Raw genomic sequence first — 14,305 nt, forward strand, 5'->3', positions numbered from 1 at the left:
ATAATACGTAAATAATAATAATAATAATAATAATAATAATAATTAATATTAATATATAACCTCCCCTCCCAAGTTCAGTGGGTGACTTTGGGCCAGTCACTGCTCTCAGCTTAACCTAATTCTCAGGATAAAACAGGGAGGGGAGAACCATGTACACCACCTTGAATTCCTCGGAGGAAAAGGTGGTATATAAATGTGATAAATAAATAAAATAAATAGGCTCCCCTAACCTGTTGCTGCCAGATGTTTTACACTACAACTCACATCCCTGACCATTGGCTAGGCCAGCAGCTGATGCGAGTCCGAAACATCGGCAGGGCACCACATTGTGTTTTTTATATTGTAGTTTCATGTTGTGAACCACCCTGAAAACTGCAGGTATAGGGCGATATACAAATTTAATAAATAAATAATAAAAGGCTGAAAACTCGGGGTTAGTCACATAACCCCTGCAGCACGAGGAAGTGATAATCTATTTGCAACAACTTGTGCCATTGATCTCTTCTTCGGAGATCCCTCCTAGCTGAGTAAGATTGTCTTCCATGAATATGGTCTTAACGGTGCGTCCATTAAGTGACTGCGGAGGTCAATTCTGGATCCGCAGGTCCTTCCACAGTGGGGACATAGGTTTCCAGGCAGGAGTTGATCACGGTGAGGGTTTGCCAAACGTGCCTTCCTCTTAGCACGTTTCTCCCTTTCGTCCTGCGTTCGTGCTTCTTCAAAGCCTATGCCGCCTATGTTCTCCAACTGGAGCACTCGCAGTGCCACTGATAAATGGGCATTTGAACACTGGTTTATCTCATTCACACGTTACACGTGTGGTGTACCACTTCAATATCCAGGTCTACATGAAAGGGACGGGGCGGGGACTATGGTAATAGATGCACCTGCCCTTACTCTTACATCTAACAGTTTTCCTGTTAGGTCTACTGGGGCGGGTTTTTGTTTTTTGTTTGCCGTCTATTCTCCTCTGCCCTCACGCCCCATTGGCCAACCGCTCGGCATTGTGGGACTATTCCTTTCCTTGGCGCCAAGGCCCTCTCACGCGTGTTGCATTGTGGGGGAAGCTCATCTCCCTCCGGATCTTCTTCGCAAGTCCTTTTAACGGTCCGCACCGCTTGAGGGCTAACGGAAGCGCCTTCGCTCCGCACGGCTAAAAAAATAACAGGTCGTCCCGCTTTTCCCTCACCGCCTCGTTAAAACAAACGTGCGCCAACCTCTCCTCGTAGCCTCCAACAGAAATAAGCCGGGACTACTTTTTTCTCCTTACTCGAAAGGGGGGGGGGGTTAGGTTCGGCGCATGCGCCCTTCGGAGGCGGATGTAGCGAACGGCAAGCATAAACGTGAGTGTCTCCACGGAACGCCTCCCAGCGAGCAAAGTGTGACGTCGTGGCGGCGCGGTAGGATCCTTGCGCAGGGCAGGTAGGGCCGCGTGAGGCGGGCGCCATTTTGTGGCGGCTGCAAAGAGTGGGAACGAAAAGAGGAGGAGGCGCCTCGCTGCTGCTACTACCGCTGCTGCCGCCACGACTAACGCCGCCGCCGCCACCTCCCTTGCTTTTCCTCTCCCGCCTTTTCCTCCCTTCTCTCTTTTTTTAAAAAAACAATTTTACCTCAGCTCCTTTTTAAAATATATGCCCCTATAAATCTCCACCTGCCCTTTTCCCACCCGCTCCCGGGCCTCTTCGTCGGCTCCGTCTTCCATTTTTCTCCCCTCACACGCGCCCACCACCCAACCGCAACCATTGCCGACCTCGCTATGTCTGGCGGCGGCGTGATCCGCGGCCCGGCCGGGAACAACGACTGCCGCATCTACGTGGGGAACCTGCCGCCGGACATCCGCACCAAGGACATCGAGGACGTCTTCTACAAGTACGGCGCCATCCGGGACATCGACCTCAAGAACCGCCGCGGGGGCCCGCCGTTCGCCTTCGTCGAGTTCGAGGACCCCAGGTGGGAAGGGCGGGCGAGGGGCTGCTTCGGGGGCCGAAGGAGGAGGAGGGGAGGGAGAGTGTCGGCTGAAGAGATCCGTCTTCAGGAACCCGCCGCGGGTTGCACTCGAGAGTAGGCCCCACGAAATCCATGGGCCCGACTTCGGCTGCCATCGTTGACTCCGAGGGGGGAGGATTTGGCTCTTTCGGCGCTTGCATGCCGCCCGCAGCTGCGGAATGCGAAACTCGGAACGGCTTCCTTAGCGCGAATCCTGCCGCGTGCGCACGTTCCTCTTAACACGCCGCTTCTGCCTCGTGTTGCACGCTCGGGGCGAAGGAATCTCGACGTCGTGTAAAGAAAAACAGCCGCGCTGGGTTATATCCCGCGGGCCCAAATTATTTGCGCCCGTTAACTTCAGCGGGCCAACTCGAGAGTAGGGCTGGGCGTTGGGTGCCACCCGCAGTTGGAAATGCGCCGTGGAAGCAGATGAGCACTCCGGTGCGGGTTTTTCCTACAAGGCGCACATTTTTCTACGTGGTTTTTGGCTAGGTGGTGGTTATTTTTAAGTGGGGGGGGGGTAAAGCGATTTCCCCAATGTTTTATAAAAATCCAGCGTAAAGGCCACTGATTTCAATAGTCTGCTCTTGAGTAAGACTGGGAGGCAGGCGGGCAATTAGAACCATTGGGTTGTATCACACTTTTATTCAAGAGTAGAATTGAAACCTGGAGGCATGAGTCCATAAGATTGGGCTCTGTTTCTTTACATGTTTGAATCCTTGGGATTTCTGTTTTACATGCTTTTTATTTGTATGTTTTTAATACAGCTGTTTTATTTGTGTTAGGCTGTGTTTTTGTTTAACGTTTTAATGATGTATTGTTTGTTTATGGGGTACACACCACTTGGAGTTTTTTGAAATATTGAACGGATTTTAAATGCTTTTAAATAAACAAGTTGTGACCCTTATTTTCAATGGATCCACTCTGAGGATACAAACCAGTAGGTCTACTCTTTGAGTAGGACTAAAATTGGGCATAGCCAATTTTGTGTACTTGTTTAAAAACAGGATCCTAAATCATTACTTTTCAGAAAGTAAGTAACAGTTGAATTCAGTAGGGCTTACCTCCAGGTAAGTGAAGTTAAAGTTGCAGCCTGTGGTGGTTGTTTCTTTCCCCCCTACTTTCTTAGCTCAATCAGTCTCTGGACAACTAACAAATTCAAAGGTTTTTATATATCTTTCTTTTTGTCTTCACAACAATCCTGTGGGGTAGGTCAGGCTGAGATAAACACACTGGCCCAAGGACCCTAAGGCTTTGGGTGATGGGGAGAGAGTGTGTTTATAGCTAGCAGAGCTGTACTTAGAAAACGTTTACTTCTTCTAGATAATTTATCCTGGCCTTCATAAGTGCTCTGCATATCTAACCAATCCAAAACCCATACCTCTTTGTCAGTTCTTGCACCAACCCTGTTAGATAGGTTAGGCAGAGAAAATGAGAGTGCCAAAGGCCACTTCATATGCTTTAAAGGTTGAATCATTTCCTTGTAGTAGCCCTGCTAGGAGGCTATGCTGATATACTGTGACTGGCTCCCAAGATCCTTGAGCTAGTCACATGCTGTCAGCTTGATGTACCTTGCAGGGTGGTTGTAAAGGATAAATGATTTATATCCCCACACAACCCCATGAAGCCCACTGGGCTATCACTATCAGCTTTTTTTACTATTACTCAGCCTGACCTGCCTCACAGGGTGGTTGTGCAATGCTCAGACAGCCTTGGAGATATGGAGGAATTAAAATGTAGTAATATGCAGTCCCATATAAATCTTTACTATGCATTCATAGGATTTGACACTGTTGTTTATTTTCTTGTTTGTTGCTTCAGGAAAGGAAGGTGGGTTGCAGGTATTAAATAAAATAAAAATGGAATGATCCTGTGAGTGCTTGCTTGGAAGCATGTTTTCCTAAGCCAGTTGTCTTCAAGCCTTTTTGCCCCAAAATTCATGTTTAACTCCCAGGCTTTTAGTGGATGAAATTTCATGCTTCACTGTGTATGTGTAGCATTGTGTTAATTAATTGCTCTTTTTAAAACAATGTTACAAAAGCTTGTATTGGCTTACAGCCAAATGTCATCACAATTATTCTTAAACTTTATTGCTAGCCACCTTAGAAGCTTCTGCTGAAATGCAGAGTAGGCTTTTGCTAAAGACACAAACTACAACTTAAAAGTAGGACCCACCCATTTTTAAAATTAATTTTGTATTGCTTCTTATGTCTCAAGGGCAGACAGAACCTCTATACTGCAACTTTTTGTGTATAAAATGAGATTTTATTTGGGAGAAACTATGCCTGTGGAAATTTCCACTTTCACAACTTTTCAGAATTTGTGGGGCTGTTCTTCATTGCCTCTGTTTTCTCCTGTTTTTATCAATTGTCCCAATGCTTTTGAATGCATAGAAGGTTACAACATATTACATACAGTGGTGCCTCGCAAGATGAAATTAATCCGTTCCGCGAGTCTCTTCGTCTTGCGGTTTTTTCGTCTTGCGAAGCACGGCTATTAGCGGCTTAGCAGCTATTAACAGGTAGAAGGAAACAAACTCGCAAGACGTTTTGTCTTGTGAAGCAAGCCCATAGGGAAATTTGTCTTGTGGAGCGACTCAAAAAACACAAAACCCTTTCGTCTAGTGAGTTTTTGTCTTGCGAGGCATTCGTCTTGCGGGGCACCACTGTATTTGTGAGCAGTTTGGTAAAAAAAAAACACCATTTGCATGCTTTCCTGTGCATCTCTATGTGTAAAAGGGTAAAATATTTTTCTTATGAATAAAAATTTAGGGGAGGGACCTGGAAATTCCCCGAGAGTGGTGCAAGCCCTGGGTACTGGTGTAGGCAGACATCATTTACTCCCTCTCTCTTGAGACTCAAGAGAACTTTTATAGTTTTATTGATTTTTTTTCTACATGGAATCCCACAACTCAAGGCTTTTGTACACACATCCCAACATGGCTATACAGCAGAATCTTAAGACAGAGAGAGCTGATCTACAAGTTGTGCACAATGCAGTAGAATAATTCCAAACTAGCATTTCATACTACAAATTGAATTATTAACACCGAAGAGAGGATTAGAGTGACCATCTTCCTGAGGTGCTACTTCAACTATAAGCAGTCTCTGTAAACACCTCACTTGAAGTCTAGTGGTCAGCTCAGAATTCTTTCCGTTCATTCTGTGTATGTAGGACTGTGGAGTTCAGTTTAGTAACTTGTAAGTGTACATAGAGTTGCAGAACTTTAAAAGTTCATTTATTATTTTTTGTACAGTTCGTTCTGGTTTTTTAACAAGAGCATGCATATATGGCAAGTAGTTTTCTTATAAAAGTAGTGGCTAGTATTCAACTAAATCATTGTGGACAAACCTCCCCTCCCATTTTCTCACCCCACAAGCTCTCCCATCTGCTCTGTGGCTTCCCCTAATGATTCAGAACAGATTTGGGACTGTGCCAGAGAAGGGGGCAGGGAGGGAAGGAAGGAAAAGTTCACAGTGATTTAGTTGGGATACAGCTCAGTACATGTTACTAAAATCTTGTTAATGACTTAAAATCATGTCTTTGTTTTACATAAAAGTAACATTCTTTTAAGTAATTAACAAGGTTTTAGTTTCTGTTCTATTGTGGTGGTCTGGTTCCTTCATGCATTGGCAGAGCACATGCAAATATAAAAGGCTCCACAATGCATAAACTCAGGCACTTGCTTGATTTTGATTTTATCCAGCCTTTCCCTCTAGCTGTCTATATACCACTGTGTGTTTAGGCTGGGATCCCTTGTATGAGTTGCTTCCTCGTTCCACCTACCTTTGCTTTGCTTTTCCTTCTCAAACCCCCACCAGTGGGTCAAATTCCATGCTTGACATGACACAGGGTACAGCTCTGTTACTTGTTTCCCAGTTCTAGCTCAGGGTTTTCCAAACTTGGGTCTCCATCTGTTTTTGGCCTACAACTCCCATCATCCCAGACCACTGGTCCTGGTAGCTAGGGATGATGGGAGTTGTGGTCCAAACAGCTGGAGGCAAACGTTTGGGAAACACTGATCTAGTGCTACACCATTCCAACCTAACTTGTGCTCAGGTGAAAAGTTTTGTCACTCAGGACTGTTGGTTTCTCCCCTTGCAACTGCAAGCCTATATAGGATAGTGACCTGTACTTCTAGTGTCATTTACTTAACAAGGGAGGGGCAGTGACATGCTGCCCAGTAACAAACGCACAATGCGCTGCCAGCTCTCAGGAACCTTTGATCTATCTTCAGTGTGGTTCTCTTCCATTTTTGCAGGGATGCGGAGGATGCAGTCTACGGACGGGATGGATATGATTATGATGGGTATCGTCTACGAGTGGAGTTTCCTCGAAGTGGACGGGGCACTGGCAGGGGAGGAGGAGGCGGTGGAGGTGGTGGGGCCCCAAGGGGCAGATATGGACCCCCATCCAGGCGATCAGAGTACAGAGTGATAGTATCAGGTAAGTCATTTGTGCACTTGGGAAAAGCAGCTTTCTTTATTCAAATACAGCTTGATCATCTAGGAAGAAGATAATGCACATATGCATGTATCAAATGTATTTCCGCTTGCAACTTTGGGCAGGTATATAGTGAGTTCTGAGAATTTGGCATGCTGCAAAGCTTAGTTTTCATTTTCTTTTTTTAAAGTGGTTGTTTGGTCTTGTTAAAAAAAAATCAAAAGCAAGCTTGCAATGGTTATTTGGGGCCCTAGTGCCTTTTAGAGCTTCCTGCTTCTATTGCCTTTTTAAAACAAAACAATAAGCCTTTGTACTTTCCAAAAATCCTGAAACCTTGATGTATGTACTTAAACGTGTTGTTAGCATGCAACTTGCTGGAAAAATTGAATTTCTACTTGTGACCCTCTCCAAAGACAGTTCTTTCTTGAGTATATGAAGGTCTGATGGCATCAATCTCTGCTTAATAGCATTTAACTGAAAATAACTGTCTCTTGTTCAGGACTACCTCCCAGTGGAAGCTGGCAGGATTTAAAGGATCACATGCGTGAAGCAGGTGATGTATGTTATGCTGATGTTTTCCGAGATGGAACTGGTGTCGTGGAGTTTGTACGGAAAGAAGATATGACCTACGCAGTACGAAAACTGGATAACACTAAGTTTAGATCTCATGAGGTAGGTTTTCCACTTAATGTTTTGAACAGAATTGGATGCACAGGGTTACAATTGGATGCAGTAGGATGGAAGGTAAGGAGGCGCAGTCTCTATTTGCAGCGTTAACAAATACTGAAAACGTGTTGGGACATCCCGTGTTAAGAATGGTATGCAGGGAGATGTGATGAAACTCCTCTTGGTTCTTGTAAAAAGACCTTCAGTCTGTCAGCATGCCTGCAAAGACAGCTCAAAAGCGTAGACCTTTCAATCGAAAGTTGTGTCTATTTGATAGGGAGAAACTGCCTACATCCGTGTTAAAGTTGATGGTCCAAGAAGTCCGAGTTACGGAAGATCTCGCTCTCGCAGCCGTAGTCGTAGCAGAAGCCGTAGCCGAAGCAACAGCAGAAGTCGCAGTTATTCCCCGAGAAGAAGCAGAGGATCTCCACGCTACTCTCCCCGTCACAGCAGATCACGTTCCCGTACATAAATGATCTTTAATGGTGCTCCTTTTTGTAGAAAACCCCTCCATGTTGTACGCAGTTTTCCTTTACTCAGTACAGTCTTTCTTTTTTAAAAAAAAAAATTCAAGCTGTTTTACTCAAAATTGGCTAAAGTGTTGAATTGCATTCTTGTATAATATCCCTAGTGAGTATTTGCTCCTTAACATCAACATTCCCTCATGTCTTTGATGAATTGTATTTTACCATGTCCTAGGCAGGGTTCTCTCTAGTTAGGTAGTTTGCTGCCCATATTCTCTTCCAATATGGTATTGCTGTATAAAATGTCTTTGTTCAACTATGGTTTCTACAAGCTGGGAATGTTGGGGGGAAATTGTGGTTTAACTTGTCTCTTCTGGGGGAGTTTACATTTTTATCTTGCCTTTTCATGTGTCTTTCTGTAGACATATCTGAAGAGATGGATTAAGAATGCTTTGGATTAAAGGATTGTGGAACACATGTCAATCATTTTAGGATTGTCAAAAGGAGGATTGAGGAGGATCAGATCAATAATGGAGGCAATGGTATGACTCCAAGTGCTATTGTCACAGATTAAATTGGCAGTATTGACCTTATACTGAAACTAGCCTAGTACACAACACCTCCATTGTTCCATTAGTTAGCTGTAATCTTCTAACTTCCATGATGCAATGAATGCTAAATGTACCCATGTAACTCTTCCAGTCTCTGGGGGTGGGGGGCGTATGCTGAGTGACTGCAATGTATCATTTGATTACAGGTGCAAACCATTAGTGCACCTGTAAAGTACAGGTTGTTTCAAACCTGTAAGTATAACCTCAATACTGCTAAAATCTGCATGTCCTCTGTGTGACTGATATAGCATTGCTGTTTCATCTTAAAAGTAACAGAATGAAAGCAATTATAGGAGGGGTTTTTAAACATGGGGGATTCTTTTTAAATCCACGTCTTCCCCTTCAGGATAAGTCGAGAGTTGACTTGCATCAATTAAATTTGTTACCTCCCAGATAGTACAATAATGAGCTTTTAGTTTAGATATGCAGTAGGTGGATAGCTTTAGCAGCAAGTATTTGCAACTTCATAGAAAACTTTTTTCAACCACCAAACCTGTAAAGCGCCATATAGGAATTGATATGTTGGCATTATCAGTTACCCTGTGTAAATACTAGAATGTTTCCTCCAGATAATTAACATTGCTAAAATCTAAGCTTCACAATTCAAAAGCTTGTCTTGGGGAATTGATAGTTATGAATGCCAATCTTTATTATTCAATAGCAGACATAACTTATCATTCTCCTAAATCCTATTTTTCATTACGGTATCTAACTTTTTGCCTCCTTTTTTTTGGTTTTGCTGGTTATAAAGGTTTGGATTGGAGAGGGCTCACTGGATCCCAATCCTTGGAGCTGGATCATTGGATTCAAATCATAATGTGGATAGGATAGGGAGGATCAATTGCAAGGATTCATGGAGCGGGATCAAATTACCAGGAACATAGGAGTGGATTCCTGCCCCAACCAAACCGCATTCGTGTGGATTTTTATTCAACTCAATTGGCTATTCCAAAGATTTTTCCTATTTTTGACGATTGGAGCCCTTAAGATGCACGATGGAGTTTTCATTTTTTGGTAAAAGGAGCAAAGCAAGGACCTGGAGAGGTACGCTGGAGCATTCTCCTTGGAAGGATTCAGCACGAGTAGATGGTAAATGTTAAACGGGGAAAGGGGGGGTTTGTTTAAAAACGTTAAACCAATAAGTCATTTATCTAAATTTAAAGACAAAGAAATTGGAGTCTTAAGATTAAGTAGGTTTTCAATTGGCTATTGCCTTTTTTTCTTTTGACAAAATAAAATTTTATAAAAAAGTGCATGGTGGTTCTGTTGTATTAAATAATGCCCTCTTGCATTGTCTTGTGCCATGATGAATGAATTCAGCCTTTAAGCTCCTTGGCCTGGGAACTGAATGGGTATTTGTGGCCTGTTCATTTGCATTGGATCCCTGTCACCCCATGGGAACAGTGGTGAGCCGTGAAGAGGGTTGAGTTTGACCCCTCTTGGAAGTTGAGCATCGTGGATCCTACATGGTCATGCAGCTGGAGTTCAAGCAATGTAGTCTGCTCCTCTATAGTGGGATAGAAAACTTTGTTCAAGGGCTCTCACAACTGTTGGTGAGTGCAGATTTTGGATAACAAGGTAAGACTATTTGACTTCTGTATTGGGCAAGACAAGTTTATCAAGCCAGTGCTTTAGTTTCGTGTAAATAGACCTTGGAATGTGGGCTGACTCACTGTTCCATTGCCTTACCTTCCTACTTCAGAGCTCTTGAAGGGCCGCACTTGTGGGCTAAAAGTTAATCCAAAGAAAGTACTTTCCTGAAAGATAAATGGCAGCATCTGCCTGAGGCCACCTCATGGATCCTGGTCTCCCAGGCTCAACACTGTCAACCCTGCACTTTGCTGGCCATTAAGTCTAGTTCCAAATGTGCTGGGCTGTAGCACCAGTCCCCTGTGCTAGGCAGTACTTCTCACCGCTCTTGACACATCCTGTATGCAAGTAAAGCGATGCACCCATCGCTCCACACACATGCTCAAAAACTAAGGTATTGCAACCTAACAGCTATAAAAGTCTGATTAGCTGACGAGTAGGGGGTGCAAGTAAGGTGAGGAAGAGCCATTGTGTTACAATGTGAACCACACAATCTCTGGTTCCTGCTAATCTGGAAGTGATGAGGATGTCCTTATTGTTGTCCAGTACTTGCTACGTCAGCTGCTATAAAGCTGTGTGCCTTAAGATGTAGTGCTTGCAGCTAGTTCATACTAACTAGAGTGGCAGGAATAGTGCCGGCAAAATCATCCGATCGGCTACATTGTGATGAAGCCATTTAAGGTAGAATAAGCACCAGTCTCTTGGGAGTTCTGAGGGTATAAACAAGTTCTTTGGCCATGCATCAAATGCTAAAAGTTACCTTTTAGCAGGCAAACACAAAGGGCCCTGGAATGACACTGGATCCTTCGTGTGGTTCTTCACCCCTGTTTAATTGTGTCACTCATTGGATGAAGATTGGATCCTGAAAGGCTGGGTTCAGATCTCTTAGCCATAGAGTTTACTGGGTCAGGGCCAGTCAGTATCTCCACCTTCCTCACAGCTATTGAGGAAGAGGTAGAGAGGGAGTGCCCTATTTGCAGTGCTTAGGTTTTTGCCTTCACTGGTGCTGGGGAGGCCCTGAGCATCACAGCTGCTTTTTCAAAGTCCAGTAAAGTCCTCTTGAACTGTAATGACTGAGGAACAGTGAGCTTCCTCAGAAATGTAAACTGAATATAGCTTCTTGGGTAACTGCTGCATGATGAGACTTTGAGCCTTGCTGAGGTAAACAGGATTCTAATGATAAAAGGTCTACGCTTGTTTAGTAATGGCTAAAAAGGCACAAACAAGACAAAGGAAAAAGGTAAATATTCATCAGGGGGAAAAGCCAGACCTGTAATTAACATGTGACTTTCCTTTGCATAATAAAACACCTGGGTCTTAGCTTGCAGCAAAAGATTGTCAGCCTCATAAGGTTTCTGGTGCTGGATCAAACACCCTAGAGTACGGCACTTGCTGCATAATAATGCAAATTATAGCCTTCAATAATTGGCACATGATCCTTCAATAATTGGCATATGATCAAGTTGCTTCGTGGAAAACAAAGTGATACTGTGCTAGGGGGAAGCCTCTGGCTTCTCTTAGCCATTATTGGAGCTACTTCTCATGATTCACTACTAGAGAATCTACACTTTTCTCAAGAAACTACTTGGAAGCAAAAATAAAAATAAAAAGGTTAATTCTCCTGAATGTATGTTTGTAGTTGGGATTAGCAGTTGGGGGCCTTGCAGCCAAGTAAAACAGGAATGGGGAGCTCCTAGCCTTCCAGAAGTTGCTGGCCTACTCCATTATCCCTTCTGACCATGTTAGCTGGGGCTGATGGGAAGTGGATCCCCACAGCTGAAGGGCACCTTATTGGTTATTCCTGGTTTAAGGAATACAATTCTGCACACTTAAAGTTCAGCTCTTGCCTGAATCCCACCTGCACTCCAGAAACTTATCTCTTACACTAACGTGTTTGCACATGTGGGGTGACAAAGGGCCCAGTTGTCAGAAGCAGTAATTAGTAGGTAGCGATCAGAATTATCATTTGCGTAGGATGGAAAGGAAACGCCTTTCAGTTAAATCCAATGCTGCCGTTCTGCTTTTGCAGCTTAATGTTTCCTCCACTGAGCAGCCTGTTGTTCAGCCTCAAAATCTCCAGGGGGCTTGGAGAGACTAGCAGATTTTGGGGTGAGCATGGGTAGGAGAGAGAGTCTTATTAATACAAGCAGAACTTGCATTATTGTATTTAAAATTTTCATCCACCCTGGAACCTCATGGTAAAACAAACAAATAAAAAATAATTCAAAGAGTAAAAACAGGAGTATATAATACCACTCCAATGGCCGCAGTGGATGAATCTCTCAGTGATATGCATAATTGCATCTGGTAGAACCAGGGGGTTGCAGTGTCAGATTATTTGCCAGATCCTGACCACAGAATATCCTTGTGAAGACCTTTGGCCATAAGCCAGTGGTTTTCAACCTTTCTGAGTCCACGGCTCCCTTAAACAACAACATTCTTTCTGTGGCACCCTTGTGGGGCCCAGGAGCCCAGTTATATCACCCCTTGCCTGCCGAGCTGGCTGCCTCACGCTTTTTCAAACACCCTCCCTTGTGCAGTGCTCCCTTAGCCACCTCTCTCCCCTCTCCTTGGGAATCCTCCAGGCAGCTACTGCTGCCGCCCCTGGTCTCTGAGCTGCCTCCACCCAGTGCCTGCAGAGCTTATAGCCCGGGCTGCTGCAACTAACAGCTGTGCAAGTATTTGGGAGGCTGGGGCTCTAGAGGTTTGACTAGTATCAGCAATGTGATTGGCACCTGGGTTGGGCAAGTAATCCTTTGGTTGCTGCAGTTGGAAAGTGGCAAAGTGTGGGAAGGGTGCAGTGGGGAGGTTTTAACAGGCTTGTAAAGAAGTTTGCGAGGTGGAGAAGACCTGTGACCCTCCAGATGTTGCATGGCTGCAACTCGCCTCCCTGACCCATGCCGGCTGGGGCTGGTGGGATCTGAAGTCCAACATCTGGAGGGCCACAGGTGTCGTCCCCCCACCCCAGCATGAAACTTCAGAATCCACGGTTGAGCAATGCTTTTTATTGAGACCTGCAAAAATGTGACGAGCTTTCAAGATGTCCAAGACTCTTCGTCAGGAGAACTCAAAAGCTTCGCCTCTGCCACATTTTCATAGGTCCCAATAAAGGTATGGCTGAACTGGTTTTTACAAACCAACATGGTTACATTAGCTTTTTAAGTGCATTAAATGTTAGTGTATGATCTGCCCCTTTTTTTAGTTCAGAGAATAAAATTGTGTGTGCTAGAGTTAAATGGACTCCAGGATTGCCCTCTTACTTTTAAAAATGTGTGCTGCTTTTTGGTAATCTCTTTGATTTTGTTTTCTGCTTGCTGCTCATAAAAATGTAGAAAAAAAAATAAATCGGTAAAACCAGGAAATGAAACATGAACTCTCTGGCTGCAATTAGTTTGCATATCGTTTCTGTTAACAGATGACTGAGGCATGCAGACTTGGAGCCCTGCTGGTGGATGATTTGAACTTGGAGCCAGGAGAGGATTCCTAGAGGCTTGCCTATCCAAAAGACAACCCTTTTCCTCCTTGAATGTTTTCAGGCCCTTGCAGAACAGTTCAGCAGTACACGGGAGAGGAGGAGACCCGTTTTTGTTTGCTGGATCACGGCCTGGCAAGCTTTAGCATAGAATTCCTTCAGCATCACTGCCATTGTATTTCCTGGAGTCCATATCCACCAAAGGGGAAGAGGGCATTTAGGCATTGCAGCGACTGAGGACTGTTGAACCCTGCTGGATGCGATTCCTATCAAAATGGGGTGGGTGCAGATTGGCCTTTTTTGATTTTCAAATGTAGTTGGCATTACAATTTTCATAGAGACCTCAAATTGCCAATAGCTGATGGCATTTTTGTTCAAGAGCCATCTCTGTAGCCAGTAAGCAGCATACAAACTACATAAGCAACACCAGATCTCTGAGCACCCAGGCACTGCAATGTACTCAGACTCAACAAGTCACAACCTTGTTCTCCTTGCCTGACAGTGTGCAAGTTGTTAAGCATATCCACCATTCCAGACATGCACACACTCTTACTTCCCTCAAGTAAGGGAAGGGAAGTTCATACTGCTGAACCTACTGAATACAAATCCTTTGTCAGAGGTCACATACAGAATTTGGCAGAGACAGGACTTGAACACAGGACTCCTAAAATCCATGTCCAGTTCTTGTTTTCTATGCCCTCGCAACTCATAAATCTTGTGATCTGAAGCATTTATAAAAGTTGAATTTACTTCCATTACTACCATACTTGTGGCTCTTGATTTCCTTTGCAACTCTAGGTCATGAGGCCTATGTATTGGAGGTCCTAAATAATTGTATTTAAAGCATTTCATAAAGGACAGTGCCATGCACCGGAATTTCATCATGTCACAAGGACCAAGTACTTCCTCTTCCACAGCTGTGGTCATTTAGCTTAGGAACTAGTCCGTTGAAAATAGTACAGCATCTGAATTAAGTAAAAATCACTGGGGCCCTAAAACGACATATTTTGAAAAGCTGCACAATTCAAAGACTTGGGAAAATGCTCTAAAAGGGCTCTTAATGAGCTGTGCCA

General features: G+C 44.1%; 1 protein-coding gene across 6 annotated transcripts; it reads left to right on the plus strand.

The window, feature by feature from the left end:
* Positions 1-439: 439 nt before the first annotated feature.
* Positions 440-13,998, plus strand: SRSF1 (serine and arginine rich splicing factor 1). 6 transcript variants are annotated; one of them, XR_014214072.1, is made up of 6 exons: positions 486-1,950; positions 6,248-6,432; positions 6,929-7,101; positions 7,373-9,259; positions 9,491-9,748; positions 13,176-13,998. XR_014214072.1 is itself a non-coding variant. In XM_082201159.1 (4 exons), the coding sequence occupies exons 1-4, from the start codon at positions 1,757-1,759 to the stop codon at positions 8,018-8,020; spliced, it is 591 nt and encodes a 196-aa protein (XP_082057285.1). In that variant the 5' UTR covers positions 440-1,756; the 3' UTR covers positions 8,021-9,423. The 6 variants fall into 6 exon arrangements, 2 of the variants coding, with proteins under 2 accessions (XP_082057285.1, XP_082057284.1); XR_014214071.1 differs by lacking the exons at positions 9,491-9,748; positions 13,176-13,998 and having other exon boundaries at positions 444-1,950; positions 7,982-8,101; positions 8,922-9,423; XR_014214073.1 differs by lacking the exon at positions 9,491-9,748.
* Positions 13,999-14,305: the final 307 nt, after the last annotated feature.

Source organism: Podarcis vaucheri (assembly GCF_965113315.1).
Source record: "Podarcis vaucheri genome assembly, chromosome: 15".
Taxonomy (NCBI): Eukaryota; Metazoa; Chordata; class Lepidosauria; order Squamata; family Lacertidae; genus Podarcis; species Podarcis vaucheri.

What these genes read in the sequence shown, in the direction of transcription:
- SRSF1 (XM_082201158.1), top strand. Translation starts at nt 1,757, where the DNA reads ATGTCTGGCGGCGGCGTGATCCGCGGCCCGGCCGGGAACAACGACTGC. An exon ending in GTACAGAGTGATAGTATCAG is followed by an intron (nt 6,433 to 6,928) that starts GTAAGTCATTTG and finishes TCTCTTGTTCAG; the next exon opens with GACTACCTCCCAGTGGAAGC. An exon ending in CTAAGTTTAGATCTCATGAG is followed by an intron (nt 7,102 to 7,372) that starts GTAGGTTTTCCA and finishes TCTATTTGATAG; the next exon opens with GGAGAAACTGCCTACATCCG.